The 16669-nt window shown below is 38.1% G+C and overlaps 1 protein-coding gene across 1 annotated transcript in view; it reads left to right on the forward strand.

The window, feature by feature from the left end:
• NCOA7 (nuclear receptor coactivator 7) overlaps nucleotides 1-16669 on the forward strand; it is a 131759-nt gene that overhangs the window by 19247 nt on the left and 95843 nt on the right. The window contains exon 2 of the mRNA XM_069489139.1: nucleotides 3092-3205. Within this exon, the coding sequence (XP_069345240.1) occupies nucleotides 3156-3205 (50 nt within the window). The 5' untranslated portion in view covers nucleotides 3092-3155. The remainder of the gene's footprint in view (nucleotides 1-3091; nucleotides 3206-16669) is intronic.

Consider the following 16669-nt stretch of genomic DNA (forward strand, 5'->3'; position numbering starts at 1 on the left):
GCTACATTAATCTTAACTTGCAGAGTCTAAACTGAGGCATTGAACGTTGTTGATCCCAAACTAATTGTCATAGCTTATCTCCAAATGCTTTCTGGCTCCAAAGGTTTTTGGAAGATACGAGTGTGCACCAAACTGGATTTAAATCTTTAAATCCCTGCTCCACCACAGCTACTGCTGTAGAATTAGAGAAATTAATTAGCATCTCTCAGCCTCACTTTAATGTAAATAAGGATACCCAACTCATAATGTGATTATAAGGATTAAAAGAGAGAACATACGGATAATATGATGAAATAAATGACTTATGGTGGGCACTAAATGACTAACCAGGCATCAAGGTTAGTTCCCTTTTTCTACCTGGTAGCCACTCTGTCCTCCTTGCCTGAATGTGCCTTGCCCTTTTCATTTCCATCGCTTTGCTAAGGTCTTCCTCTTTCTGGAATGCCCTGTCTCTCATCTTTACCTATTGAAATCCTAACCAGGATTGCCGGAGGCCAGGAGTTCCAGACTAGCCTGAGCAAGAGTGAAATCCTGTATCTGCAAAAAATAGACAAATTAGCTGGGCATGGTGGGGTGCACTTGTAGTCCCAGCTACTTGGGAGGCCGAGGCAGGAGGATCACCTGAGCCCAGGAGTTTGAGGTTGCAGTGAGCTATGATGATACCACTGTACTCTAGCCAAGGTGACAGAGTGAGACCCTGTCTCAGAAAGAAAAGGAAGGCAGGCAGGCAGGGAGGGAGGGAGGAATTCTAACCACCTTGAAAGGTTTATTTTATCACTTCCATCATAACTGAGCTTTGTATCTCTTGGGTTCTTTGTATCATTCATTGGACAGCTCCAAGTTACTACACTATGATTTAGTTATTTGCACAGTCTTATTTTCTCCATTGGATGATAAACTCCTTGAGGGTTAAGCCGATGTCAGGGACACGGAGAGAGAGAAACTGGTAAGAGTTAAGACTGTATCCCCCATTGTTTCTATACAGTGCTGTGTGCATAGTTGTTAGGCTTCCAGGGTGATCTCACCATTGTATTTTTTCTTCTTTTTTTTCCTAACTGCAACCATATGCTGATAATTTCTAATTCCTTTTCTATAGCCTTCACTGCTCTTCTGTGCTTCCCGTGTAATCAAACGTCTGGTGAGTGTCTCCAGCTGACTATCCCATAGGCATCTCCAAGGCAACATGTCCAAAACTCATCTCTCATCTCCTTCCGCTCCTCATCCCACACATAGTCTGCCCTCTTCATGGATATTGTGTCATATCTTTGATGTCATAGTCCACCTAATCCCTGAAGCAGAAACTTGGAGGGCATTCTTCATTCCTTCCTTCCCTATGTTGTCTATGTTGAATGAGTCACCAAATCTCAACTCATTTGCCTTCTAAGTATTTCTTGAATTCACCCCCCCATTTCTATGTCAACCATCGCTGCCTAGGTTTGAGCCCTCCTCTCTAAACTAGTTTTACTATAATTTCTAATAAGTCTACTTTGCCCTGTCCTTAATCCTCTTAAGTCCGTCCTCTACCTCTACAATCTGATTATGCTACACTCCATCATGTTAAGGTAACGCTTTGGTGATTCCCTTTCATATACTTCAGGGATTTAAACATCGGCTTTAGTTCATGAACCAGCTCTGATTAATTTTGTAGTAGCTGCTGCAAGTGCTGCTGTTGAGTTGAGCATGATCACTCAGTGATGTCGGACGAGGTGCAGTGAAGCGGGTGGGCATTGCACAGTGCATAGCTAGGATTAAGTTCAAGCTCCTTAGCGTGGCATACAAGGTCTTCCATGACCCTGATCCTTCCCGCGTCTTCATTGTCCTTGTATTCAACATGATATTTGGAAATATATACATTGTGGAAAGGCAAAATTGAGCTAATTAGGTGTTCTTGTAGGCTCTAATGGCACCCTTTGCCTCCTCCGTAATAAAACTTATCACGTTGTCTTGAAATCCTAGCAGTCTCCCCCGCAAGACAGTAAATACCATTAGAGCAAATATCATGTCTCATTTATCTTTGCTCTCTGGTACTTATCACAGTGCCTTTTGTGTAATATGTATTGTGGATTAAATTGTTTATTGAACTGAAATAAATTAGTAGATAATTTTGATTGTGAACACACTTTGCTTTTTTGATTTAAATTGATTGGTGAATATACTTTTGCTTTGGGGTGAAAGGACAGATTATTAGGAGTGTTAGTGCTCTGCGGAAAATTTTGATTGGTGAATCGGGCGGTCAGTAGACATTTTTGACCGGGGGAGTGGCGTGATGAAAGTGATATTTAAGGAAGATTGATCGGGAACAACCTTTTATGATAGGTTTAAACCACTTCTGGCATAGGTGAGGGTCGCAGGCCAAAGGGTGGGGAAGATGTGGCCCTCCAGACCCCCCAAGCGCAGCGCCCCTCAACCGAATCCAAACAAATCCCTTCATTAAAAGGATTTGTTCTGTAAAATTTAGATTCAGTCAAAAGGCAGAACTCATGGATCCAGAAGGCCACATGTGGCCCCAGGCTGCAGGCTCCCCACCAGTTTCTGAGAAATAGCTTCCTGAGTCTTTGTACGTTCGTTTCCACATTTGCTCAAGTGGGATGTACTTGCTGGCATGTTTCTGAAAATAAAATAGAGCGCTGAGGTTATTTTTATTTTTTAAAAAAGAACATTCTTGTAAAACACCTAGTAGCAATTTTACTTTATTGTCTATGAGACATATGCATTATTAATTACTTGATTATGAGTTCAAAAAATTTTTTAGATAGTGTCTGCATAGCTAGGCTATAATCTCACAAAGTCAGTGAAAGTTTTCATTTTGGCACGTCTTAAAATGTTTGCTAATTATGAGGAAAATACTTCAGTTTTCTATCAACCTTTTACTTCATAGTTTAACATCTCTATTCAAATTGTAGTTTTGTGTTTTTCTTTCACCTCCCTCCCTGCCATGGGCATTTGCATTTTGTATTTGACTCATGTGACTATTTCCTGGTTAAAGTTTATCTTTCACTTGTTTTGGGCTATATAACTCGGCTCTGCTTTATTCTTCATATTGGCCATTAAACACTTAAATTTACAGTTGCTTTGTTATTTTCTATTACAGGGTTATGACTCATTGATTGAAAAAAAGGACTTTTTCAAATACTTTGCACTTTTGATTGTGTATTATGGATACCAAGGAAGAGAAGAAGGAACGGAAACAAAGTTATTTTGCTCGGTAAGCATTCACTTTGCAAAATTGTATCAGCACTTTAAAAAAATGTATTTGAGGGACTTTGTCCTCAAGTATTACGTGGCCTTTTTTGTTTTGTGACTGTTTATAAACAGAGAGGGTAACTAGTAGAAGTTAAATATACATTGCCTTGTCCATTTTCTTATTTATGTTAAAGACATAACATTTGGTTCTTCTCTGTCTTTGACGGTTCTCTCAGGCAGTGCTGCTCAGAGAAGCCAGCTGTTATGCACTGACCTGCAGATTGCTCTGAATCCTATGTTTAACAACCTATCTTGAATTTAAAATTCTGAGTGCTTAGCTCCTGCTGTTCTGTAGCTTAATTAGTTGAGCTATAACTAAAAACCTGATACATTTAAAGCTCATTACCTTGTGGGGAGTCCATTACTAAAAAATGTTTTTGTAGGTAGGTGAAATGGGTAAAATTATATTTTGGAATCAGTATCATTTTTAAGGCTTGAACTTGTCCAACATTATATATATACACATGCACACACACACACACACACGCAAACACACTCATACACATATTTGTTGATATCTGAGTAGACGTAATCTAATATATGATTGGTTACTGTTTACAGATTTAAACATCTATCTGGCAGTCACTCAAATGATATGCTAAACATTTATAAGTCATTTTGATAGCCAGAATGTTTTCAAACTGAGAAAACATAGTCTTAAAATGATCATTATGGCTCTCCTAAATTGAAGTACTTCTTAAGAACTGAATTTAGCCTCATTGTATCCCCAACCCCCGATCTATGCTCATTAAAGATCTATTTTCTAAATACAGGCCAGGGAACTAAAACCAAAGTTTGCTGTTGATGTTTTTATGCAGTAATTAAGGTAGATTTTAGGTTGTTAATAGGAACAGGAAGGAAACAATTTAAGGACCTACCATGTACTAAGTGCTTTATTTATTATTTTATATATCTTCAAAATAAACCTATGGCATTGGTTACTTTATCCCCATTTTACCAGTGTGGTAACTATGACTCAGAAAGTATTTTGTCTATTTCATGCAGCATAAGAGTCAGGATTCAAACATAGAGCCATCTCCAAAGGGCATGCTCCAGTTAGGAATAATAAACCATGAATAAGGGGTTTTGGAAAGCAAGAGTTAAAGTACTAATTTTAGTGAAATGTTGTCTGCTGTTAGGACTACAGAGAGTAACAAGATTGAGAAAGGAAGAAATCAGGCATATAATGGATGAGACATTAGAAAGATAGGATATTTATAATAAACAAGAATTATATAACTTTTTATTTTTAGATAATTGTAGATGCACATGTAGTTGGAAAGAGTAGTAAAGAGATACCCTGTATCCTTCGTTTGGTTTCCCCCAATGGTAACATCTTGCAAGACTATAGTGTAATATCACAACTAGGAAATTGACATTGATACAGTCTACCAACCTTATTCAGATTTCACCAGGTTTACAAGCCCTCATTGTGTATGTGTATTTGTATGTGCTTAGTTCTGTGCAGTTACACCACATGTGTAGATTTGTGTGGCCACCATCACAGTCGAGATACAGAACAAGTCCATTGAAAGGATCCCACATGCTGCCCTTTTGTAGCTATACTTACCTCCCTCCCTCCCTCCCTCTACTTGCCACCCTGGCAACCACTAATGTGTTCTCAATTTCTACAATTTGTCATTTCAAGAATATTATATAAATGGAGTCATACAGTGTGTAACCTTTGTTGTTTAGCTTTTTTTCACTCAGCATAATTGCCTTGAGCTCTGTGGAAGCTGTTAAATGTATCAATAGCTTGTTCCTTTTTATTGCTCAGTACCATTCCGTGGTATGGATGTACCACAGCTTTCTAGTCATTCATCCATTGAAGGACGTGAGTTGTTTCCAGTTTGGGCTATTACACAACTGCTAGGATCATTTGTGTACAAGTTTTGTGTGAACATAAGTTTTCAGTTCTCTGAGATAAGTGTCCAAGCATACGATTGCTGGACCAAATGGTATATGTTTAGTTTTGTAAGAAAATGCCATACTCTTTTCCAGAATGGAACCATTTTCCAGAATGTACCATTGTACATTCCCATTAGCAAAGTGTAAGTGATCCAGTTTCTCTGCATTGTCACCAGCACTTGGTATTATCACTATTTTTTATTAATATTTTAGCCATTCTGATAAGTATGTAGTGGTATCTCATTGCAGGTTTAATTTCTATTTCCTTCATGGCTAGTGAAGTTGAACATATTTTCATGTGCTTATTAGCCATCTGTATATCTTCTTCAGTGAAATCCCTTTGCATGTCTTTTCCCCATTTTCTAATTGTTTGGTTTTTTTGGTCAGATATGTGCTTTGCAAACGTTTTCTCCCAGTCTGTAGCTTGTCTTTTCATCCTTGTAACAGAGTCTTTTGCACATCAAAAGTTCTTAATTTTGATGTGGTTCCACTTGTCCATTTCTCCTTTTATGAATTGTGCTTTTGGTGTCAATTCTAACATCTCTTTGCCTATCTCTAGGTTCTGAAGATTTTCCCCCATTTTCTTTCCTAAGGGTTTTATAGTATTCTGTCTTATATTTAAGTCTGTGATCCATTTTGAGTTAATTTTTCTGGGATTCCCCCCACCATGGATGCACTATGTAGTGATTTTAAAAGCTATAGTGCCTTCTCAGACTGAATCCAAACTGAATAGGTCAGGTTTCAGTGTGAAAATGTCAGTTCTTGACGCACTCATGGCAGACAGAATAATGACCAGCTGCACCGAAGTAAGGCAAGCACGAAAATGAGGCTTATTGAGGAGAGAAAGATAGGATTATAGGGCAATAGCCAGATACAGGTTTGCAGAGCATGCATGATACATATGCCACAGATGATGACTGGACCCACTGTCACAGCAAAGTGAGAGCAAAAGGAAGGGCACAAGAAAAAGGGCCTGGTTATGGTCTGCGTCTTGTTTTATAGTCCTGTTTTATAGTGCCTGGATTGGGACCTCCCTTGTGGCTCAGATGTCACCATGGAACCACTTTAGACAGTTGGGAGTCACATGACCTGAGTTTTAACATACGCCTATAGATTGTTCTCGGTCAGTTTCCGGACTCTATGGTACTTATGGTGCTTGGCCCGTGGGCTAGAGAATCCTCTGCATTCTTTTGCAGCTGGTGCACTAAGTTATTTATGATTGGCAGATTCGTAGGGTATTTCCTCCTCCCCCAGGTATGGAGAGGATTAGGGTGGGGCAATTGCACCAAGGCAAAGCTCCCACTTTCGTCCCTAGGAGACCCGGAATCCCTCACTATCTATCTAACAATTCCTATAATAAGAACAGTAACTGCTGGTTCATGAACAACTTGCTCAATGTTAACCTCTTCTTATCCTAAAATGTAGAGTAAGGGGAACCTTAGACTGAGAATACAAGCCAAAACTGTTCTGGAAGAACAACATAGTTTTTTCAACTCAGAAATGTAAAATTTGTCATGCTTACTTTGACCTCTTCTGAAAACTATTCTAACAAGGAAAAGAAAAACATATCCCCAGATGCTTAAGTATGACCTTGGAACATAGGGACAGTAGGACTAGGACAGAAATCAGTGGTGTTATTAAAACAGTAAGATGACATGATATGTTACTAGGAAATGAGGAGAGAGAAAGGGAGGAAGGGGGAGAAAAAAAGAGAGAGAAAGAGAGAGAACACAGACTGACAAACCTGTAGTTTAGCTGTTACAATGTTACAGTGCAGTAGAAGCGAGAAATGATCAAGCTATTAAAAGCAAAAGGAAACCCAAAAACCCATAATTGGAAAAGATCCAGCCAAAGTTATAAATCTTTTCAAATGGACAAAATCATAATTACCAACAGAGCTTACTTATAAGCCAGTTTCTGACAACATAGGGCAGATTTCTCTGGAGCTGCGTACTTACGGGCAGTCCAAGTGAGATCTCTGGGGAGAAATGTAAAGTCAGGCCAAGGGTAAGGCCAAATTGATGCAATCACAGTTTTCTCTAAACTAAATTACACCACCTTACACGGCTCTCCACCAGTGTTCAGAGGAAATCAAAAGGAACATGTGCCCTGATGTTCTGCCTGCCACCACAGTTGTATATCTGAAAGCCTAAAAATTGCTTTTTAACTGTTTCCCTCCTTCCTCCTTACCTTTTTTCTCCTGAGTAATTAAGTAATCAATGTTTTCTTTGTGTGTTATCTCATCATGTGGTTTCATAAACATTGTATCACTGTGTTTGGTAAATAATTCTTTGCCATACCTCCTTTGTTGATGTTTCTCTCTCTCTCTCTCTCTTTCTCTCTCTCTAAATTTAACATCAAATCAAAGGTAAGTTTATAAAAGGCCCTATGTTCATAATTTTGGATTGAAATTAGTGATTCGAGGGTCACCTAATCCTTCATGGCTCATAATTTATCTTGAAATATGCCTGTGTAACTCTACATAGAAGGGTGGATTAGTATCACTGCTGGACAAATTTATTCTGGATGAGTCCTGATGAGTCTTCAGGATCTCCTGACCCTGGTCTCCCTGGTTTTCAGAAGCTTCAGTATAGTTTTATACCACTTGTTTATTTTAGAAAAGCTTTGTCAAATCTTTTCCCATGCTTTTGCAAATAATTTGTATGCACAAATTTAGTATATTATGTATGTGTGTGAATGCCTTGATCCCTGACAGATCTTGAAAACCAAATGAAAAACAGAATTATTAAAGCAAATTATACTCCCTGTGCTATTTGTGCTCCATACAAATTATACTGTCCTCTGGGGTGAATGTCATTCATTATTGCCTCTGCTCCTACTTCCCTCCCCTGTAGTTAGAACACAGGTATTTATTCAGTAGTGCCACACAGGGCTTTCTTCTTTTACACTCATTTGACGTTATTTGGTGTTTGTGATTTTTGTGTAGGTCCCTCTATGCTGTCTGTATGTTTGTTTGAAAATTCTTTGAAAGCATATTTTTCAGGATGAAAGGTTAATTCAAGACATCCAAGATATGTTTGTAGTTAACCCAAAGGGGTGTTTTGTGGGAAGTGTACTTTTTCCCTCCGATAAGGTCTGAGAGGGCCTGTGAGTGAACACTGGCTGATAAAGACTCTTCAGACCTTGTGGTGTTCATGCACGTGCCTCTTCCCTCTAGTTGCTGGCTTCCCACCTCTGCCATTCCCTGGTTATCGTGAAAAGCAGACCTGCCACTCCCACCTGCTCTCTTCTCTTACCCACCCCTTCAGACCCAGCAGTAGGATCCTGCCTCCTCTGTCACCAGCCTCGGTGATACAGGAGGCGGCATGTAGAATGTACCTAGCTCCCATCCCCAGCCTCTGCCCTGACAACTCTTCAACCTTGAACCTCTGATTCATCAGAACACTTAATGTTTGCAAATCACTCCAGTATATAACCTTGGGCAAGTTTTCTACACTTCCTTTACCTAACATTTCTTCAAGTCGTTTAATGTGGCTAAAAATAACCCTCTAACAAGATGGTTTTGAAGAAGGAACTGGGGAGCCAGAACTGGGGAGAAGCCCGAACGGGCCACAGCAAGGAGCCTGGAGCTGAACGGCTGGTCACTGATTCCCTTTTTCAGGGAGGCAATGTTTAAACCCACTGTATATCCTTTTTTATTAAGTGTCCCTAGTACACTTCGTAGCTTTCTTGTTCAAACAAAATGAAACCAAATGGCTGTGAATATTGAGGTAATGTATAAAGAGTTCCTTGCATAGTGAGTACTCAGACATTCCTTTAATAACAAATTATTCCTGACCTTACTTCTTTGCCTACCTACACCTTTAGCTTCACCCAGTTCTCATCTTGATACCCACTCCTGTCCCATGAGCTGTTCCTCTTGTTCAGATCAGGGAGGAAGGAGCAAGTACAACAATCCAAAATGGAATAGTACATTTTCCCAAAGATACTTTTTTATGAGCACAGTTAGGTTCTGGAACATCATAAAGTAGAATTATTAATATATAGTCCAAAGGCCTTTGAGAAATCTAAGTTACTCTTTTATTTAACAGTTGGAACCTAAGCTGGGGAGGCGAAAGTGTCCATGATGTGCTGGCCCCATACCAGGACATTTTATATGTATTGATTGGTAATCCGAGCCTCACTGCTGGTATTGCTGGACACACTATCATGGCCCGGGTAGGCATGCCAGAGATACTGACCCCCTCAGCCCTTGGAGGGGCCAGGCAGGGATTGGGATGGCCAGAGACCTGGGCTGGTCACCTTTAGCTATGATTAGTATCTTACCTCAGGGTTGAGTATAAGTATTATCCTCTTTATGCATGCCCTGATTATGAAAAAGGGTTGTGAAAACTGATCCAGATTATCTTCACACCAAACATCTAATAAAAAGAAAATGTTCATTTCCAGATATGATTTAACTGATGTGGAAATTTTGATTCAAAGGGGTTGTGTAACTTCACTAAGATGAAGGTAGGTAAACAGGATTGGAACTCAGTTCTGTCCTTCTCCATCTAGAGCTTATGCTCTGCATTGCTGCCCAAGGCCATGTAAGCACCTTAGAGACAGATGGGGCCTGTGAAACACAGGTTACCTGACCTCCTGCTACTCGCAGTGTGGGTTGTATAGACTTCTATGAGCAGCCCTGACAAGTTACATTAATTTACACTATTGCAAATTCATTTGGATAAATGCATAATGGGTTCTAAAGATCTAACTTATAAGTTAACCTTTTAAAAAACAACTTGTTTATAACTTGAAGACCTCCCATACTTTTATACTACATGTCTTGTCAACTTGATCCATCCATAATATGGTTAAGGTCAGAGTATTAACCTACCAAGGCAATAGGAAACCTGCTGTCTGTATACTCCACCTGTATAAGTCAGGGTTTTGCATTACAGTGGTCCACTTTGCTCTCTTAAGATTGCATCTTGTCCACAAAGAGTAATTGCCCATAATAGAAATGAATGCAGAACTACACTTGAACAGAAAGCCTTCATTTGCCTTCTTGATCAAATAGATTCTAAGATCCAGTGGAAGGCATCACGGAGATGGGTCTGGCTGGCTGATCTGCAGCACTGGATGAGAACGTGGGGCATGCTCCCCGCCTCCAGCCCCATAGAGGCAGTCTTTGAACGCTAGAAAAGAGCCATCTCTTTGTGGAACTCCTGTGCCAAGAATGAATATACCACATGGCTAGAGTGGTGTGATATGAACTCTTGCCCTTTCTTTAGTTAACAATCTGTAAAGTTGTTTTTTCCTCCTGGCCAAGAGCCATTAGAGATTTGACCATCCTTAGTATGTCTGAAATTTGAGGAGAAACTTACTACCAGTTGGATTCAGATATTCACACATTTTAATTGTGTTGATGAAAAGCAAATAAATAGTTTTAAGTACTTGGTAAATGTTAACTCTATACCTTCTTAATATTTGGTCATTTTGTTCTATCAGTTTCACTATGCTTGCTGATTCTAATAAGAGCTAATAATAATAGCATTTATTGGTACTTTACAAAGTGCTTTCACAAACATTCTTTCACTTTATCCTCACAATGATCCTATGAGTAGATATAAATGGAGGTGATGAATCTGTTGTTGAGGTTAAATAACTTACCTGAAATCGCTTGCTTTTAAATTGAGGGTCTGAGTCCTGAATCCCTGTCTGCTGTGTCTGTGTTTCTGATTTTTTTTTTTTTACTCCATGTTGTCTCAGTTTACATTGCATTAAGTATTAATGGTTATTTTGTCTGAAAGGGGGATTGGAAGATGCTGTTAGCATCATAATGTGATTAAATAGGAAAATTGTTTATGGGCTTGGAAGTAGAATGTTTTAGTTGACTTTACTGGAAACCATGTTTAATTTCAATTTCGAAGAACCGTCCTAGGTGACTCTTGTGTTATGTGCCTGTGGTCATCCACAGCACTGCCCAAGAACACTCTCTTCTGTGCTCTCCAGAGCTCTTGTTTGTTTATGTGTTTACAGTCTCCCCCGAAGTGGCCATCTGGAAGATGGAGACTCTGTAATAGTTCGTTGCTCTTTCAATGTGCCTGTTAAGTAGTGGTTGGCATATAACAAGTGTTAAATATTTGCTGACCAACTGGCAGACTAAGAATATTTAAAACAGCTGCTTTATGTAGGATAAAAGGGTTTGTGAATATTAATTTTTATCACTACAAATATTTCAGTATTCAGCAATTTTATTAATCTTAGAATATTTCAAAACCATTTCCTATGAGAAAGCTGCTAGTGCCTTTTTTGACAATATTACTTATTACCAATTAAGCTCTTGTATGAGCTGTAATGTTGTTTAAGGCTTATGTTTCCTATTTTCTTGGTTGAGTTCAGACCAGGCGGCTCTTCTGCTAATGTTTTCAGGAAATCATTAACTTTTTTCTAGAGATTGAAAAAAAGCTTATAAACATTTCGCCATTAACAGTTAGACTCAGGCTTGTTGTTTCATTTTTAAGGAACAAGCTGAGGTACTTGATTTAATTCCGTGTAGAATGCTGCTTTTCAAGCTATAGGTTACAAACCATACGGGTATCATGAAATCAATTTAGTGGACAGGAACCAGCATTTTTAAATCTGGAACAGAATAGATTAGACTAGAGTAAGCTAGACTGAAATTAAAAATATCAGATTGTGTTATATGTAGTTAAATAATTGTTCATGAAAATTTTGTTTTAAATATTTATAAGTATGTATACCATAAATCAGTTTAAAATTATATTTTTACTGTGGGCCATCATAAAAAGGACTCATTGATTTAGAACATTCTTTGCTTGTTAGTAAATTGGGAGTGAGATTTTTTTATAATTGAAAAATGAATTTTTTAAAAATTATTCATCTAACACACATTAACACATTGTTCAAAAGCAGCCATGCATAAAGTGCCTATTTTGTTAATATATTAATATTGTCTTACAGTACAGTATAGTGCATTCCTCTTAAACGCATTTCAAGTATCAATCACAAGCATGTTTCTGTTTAACCTAAAATCCCAGACCAATCCAGACATTCCAAATCCTGGTTCAAGACTAATAAAGTTGTAACCTAACAAACTCCCAGATGGAACTATTGTGATCCTGAAACTTGGGAGACTTGTGCTTTTGAGCCTCTTGTATGTTTCTTCTCTGTAGAACTATTTAACAGCTATGGGTCCTTGGATATAGTTTTCTTTTCTCCAAAATGGGACTAATAATATTACCTACCTCTTAAGATTGTTGAGAAGATTAAATGAATTAAAATATATAATATCTTTAGAATAATACTTTCAAAAATCAGCACTAATGCATTTTAATATGAAAACATGCTCCCTAAATGAGGTATTCAGGAATAAATGAGAAAATAAGAAAGAGTAAGACTAAATACTTAGACACACATTTTGTGCAAATTTGCTGGAGTTTATATATTTATGTATCCCCTAAAACTTGTCCATAAACATGCTCTGGTCACAGCCTTCATGAAAGACCCAAGACTTCAGACTCCAAGACACAGCTTCCAGGGAAAGAAAAGTGATTTAAGGTATCCCCCCTACCCCTACACTTTTTAATGCTGTTGCTGACAGCTGAACTACTCCTGAATTTGGACTTAATGTGTTAAACTTGACACTATTGGTTTGAGACAACTTTTGTCACATTGCTATGAACCGAATAATGTTTTTAATCCACCTGACCCCCCAAATTCATATGTGAAAACTCTAAATCCCTAACGTGATGATATTTGGAGGTGGGGCCTTTTGGAGATAATTAGGCTATGGGGGTAGAGCCCTCATGATAGGATTAGAAGAGACACAAGAGAGAAGCACAAGCTTCTCTCTCTCTCTCCCTCCCCACTGTGGGAAGACACAGCAAGAAGGAGGCCCTCTGTAAACCAGGACGGGGGCCCTTTCCAGGAACCAAATTGGTCAGCACCTAGGTCTTGTACTTCCCAGCCTCTGAAGCTGTGAAAAATGAATGTTTGTTTGTCTGTTTAAGACACCCAGTCTGTGGAATTTTGGTTATTAGTAGTGAGAACTAAGACACACGTGCGTTTGAAACCTTTCAGTGTTGCTGATACAACCACTCTTCAGCAAGAGAAAATTGAGTTCTGAACCAGAAAATGCTTTGTGCTCACAGATCTGAAGCTTCATAGCTCACACTTGCAATTCAGCTGGTGGTGATTTTAGTTTAAATTTTCTTTTCTTTTCCTCCAAAACTCACATTTAAAATTCCAAACAATCTTCACCCTCGTAAGTCTGATGCTAACTGCATATCCTCCTGTGGATCTTGCTGTATCAGTATTCCTGGGCAGAGCTCAGATAAGTTACTTCTGTGTCCTAACTTCTTCTTTCTAGCCTTCGAGGTTCTGCACAGTATGGCTCATTCCTGGACTTCTCTCTTTATATGCTACTTTGATTTTCTGTACATGTTTTACATTTTGCACCCTTAGAACTTTGCCTTCTGTATACAAAGAACTGCCTTTCACTGTACTCTTCTTATACACAGCTATGTGCACATCACTCTGTCAAAACCCATCTTTAATTGTAGCATTATCTCCTTGACACTTTTCCTATTTTATTTCTGTCCCCCCAACACACGTAACTAGATGTGCCCTCCCCTGCCACTGGACTCCTAGGGTATTGCTAGGCTTCCATATGCCTTCTCTTGGGACCCTTAACACAGTCTATCTGGAGATACACCTAGTAACACTCTCACACTTCCATCTCCTGTGCCTTATTTGCCTACTGTCATTGGCTCTTTTTTCTTTTTATCTTCCTCACAGGACCTAGCCTTGTACCCTGCACCTACCAGTCATTCACTGTGAGTGATAGCTGACATTGCTGAACATTGGCTACTAACAGACTGATTTGCCTTCTCATGTAATCTCGTTATTACCCCCATTAAGCAGGTCCTGTTAACATCCTAATTACAGATAAAGGTGCTAAGCCTTACAGATGTCATGTAACTTGCCTAAGGTCACATAACTATACAGTGGCAGATCTAGGTATCAGCCCAGGTATGCCTGACCTCACAGCCCACCCTCTTAATCATTAATCTGTATTCTTCATTAAGCTATGTTGAATTGAATTTTACAGAATCTTATGAGTTCTCAAAACAAGGATATGTGGGACTCACTGATCTAAATGATAAAATGATTAAATGTATTTAAGAACTAAACTAGTGTCTTTTGATTTTCAGTACAAAATTATTCTTAAGAACTTTAGAACAATCTAGGGAAGCTCTGTTTTACCAAGGAAACGAAACTTTGCAAGTTCTTACATTCTAGCAAGAAAAGTCAGCAATCTCCTGACTTTATATTTTTGGGATGTGGCAAGAATTCTTACATTTCTGCCTGTCTGGATTCTGGGTTGGAGGTCCTAACAGCTGAAATTCTCCCAGCTTGGGCACTTCTGTTGTGAAAGCAATGACCTGGCGTTTGAGCCACGGAGCATTTGTTCACACAGTTTCACTTCTCTTTTCCTTTGTTTACTATTTCAAATAAAATTTGCATAAACAAAATGGTTAGGGTTCCATTTTGTTTCTGCACCCATTTTTGTGGCGTATTATACCAGCAAATATGTAGTAGCCTTGCCTACTTGTTTTAACATTTTTGCTTTTCACACATAAATGAAAATGGTAATGAAAAGGATAGTAGGCTGGGTTTAAGGAGACCTAGCAAGGCACAGGTGGTTCATGTTTTACAGATGTGTTTCAGCACCAAATAAAGCAAAGTCAGATGTGTCAACACCATAGAGCATGCACCTAAGTGTTCTAGGGACGAGAAAGGAAGATGAGTTGATTGGATTGGGGGAACTCCTGGCTTTCTTCCCAAAGCAAGACAGGATTTAGCATCTGCTAAGGCACAAGATGGTGGAGAGTGAGAAAGGGATCTTTTCTCATCAATTCTTATTACTAGAAATGTGAACTGATTTCATTTGAAGAGTCAAAAATGATTTTAAGGGGGGTTATCATGGACTGAAAAGAGAAATGTATCTTGATGGTTGTGAGACAAGAATTGTTTAGGTATGGAGAATGAAGAGTATGAAGTCAATTTATAGAAGAACCAGAGCACAAGAATATGAATTACATCAATACAATTTAAAAATGGTGTTTGTTGGTGTATTCATGGAATACTTGACAGACTAAATGGCCAAAATATCATTTGAACTTACCAAACAGTTAAGTTAAAGGCAAGTTATTCATGTTTTAAATATTCTTTTCTAATCTAAGAAAAACTATATTTCTTATCCTATAAAGATATATAACTATCATGTACCCATAATAATTAAAAATAAAAAAATTTTTAAAACTCCATATTTTTAAATCACTCTATGGCTTTTTAAAATACAATTTTCACATGTATTTTCAGGATCACATCTGTTGTACAAAGTAAAATAGAATCAGAATTGATTGATCCCACTTTTGAATAGGTGGAGTGATTTAAATCACGGTCATGGATGATTTGAGCTAAGTCATTAATCATTCCATTAATTTTTCCTTTGTATGTAAGAATATGTTACTGTTGATTATGACAGCTATAGTGCCTGTCCTTCACAATTTAGAGCTAGAAGAGCTTTTGTTTTAGAAGTTGCATAATATATAATATAGAGCAGATGAACTTTGATATTTTGGATTAATTTTGTTGGCACAGCAGAAAGCTGAACGGTAATTTGGTTATTTCATTTTCAGAAGATAATTGAAGCACTGCTGGTGAGGTCATTGGGGACTGAGCAATCTGCGTTCCAATAGCTCCATCATCTTTTTTTTTCCTTTGGGGGTGGGTAGGGTGTGGGTATTTTCCTTTCACTGTGCTAAGTCAACTGCTTTCACTAGATAATGAGAGGAATTTAATTTAATCACAACTCTAAGCTTAAGTAATCTGGATTTTTGTATAAGAGTAGATATATCTTAATTTTAAAAATAAGTTATATACAAACATGTACATATATGTAAAAAGATATTTTTCTTTTATAAGAGCATATGGATTTTAAATTATAAAATTACTTATAAATACACATATTTATGTTTAAGTGCAATTTATAAGAAATTGTACTATCTTAACAGATCATTGAAAATGTAAAATTATAAAATTAATTGGGTTCTGAATCTAATATACCTTCTTCCTTCAATGCATGGGAAAATCTTCCTTTAATTTTGACCATTTTGATGCAACTAGATACTTAATACTTCTCCCAGTTCTTTGACTTAGTCAAATGTAAGAATTTATTAGCATCATATAATGTTTATCTTTGGATGTAAAATGTAGTATTTGCATGCGTCTTGGACCGACCTTATATGCCTGCACCTGTTAAGCCCAGAGGGTTGAGTGGTAAACAAAACAAATATGGTCCTTGCCCACATGGAGGGTGCATTTCACAAAAATGTTGTCTTAGTCTGTTTTATGTTCCTGTAACAGAGTACCACAGACTGGGGAATTTATAATCAACAGAAATTTATTTGATTCATGGTTCTGGAGGCTTCGAAGTCAAAGAGCATGGTGCCAGCAAGTTGGGCTTAGTCATGCTGTGGTGGAA

Source organism: Eulemur rufifrons, chromosome 15 (genome assembly GCF_041146395.1).
Source record: "Eulemur rufifrons isolate Redbay chromosome 15, OSU_ERuf_1, whole genome shotgun sequence".
Lineage (NCBI taxonomy): Eukaryota > Metazoa > Chordata > Mammalia > Primates > Lemuridae > Eulemur > Eulemur rufifrons.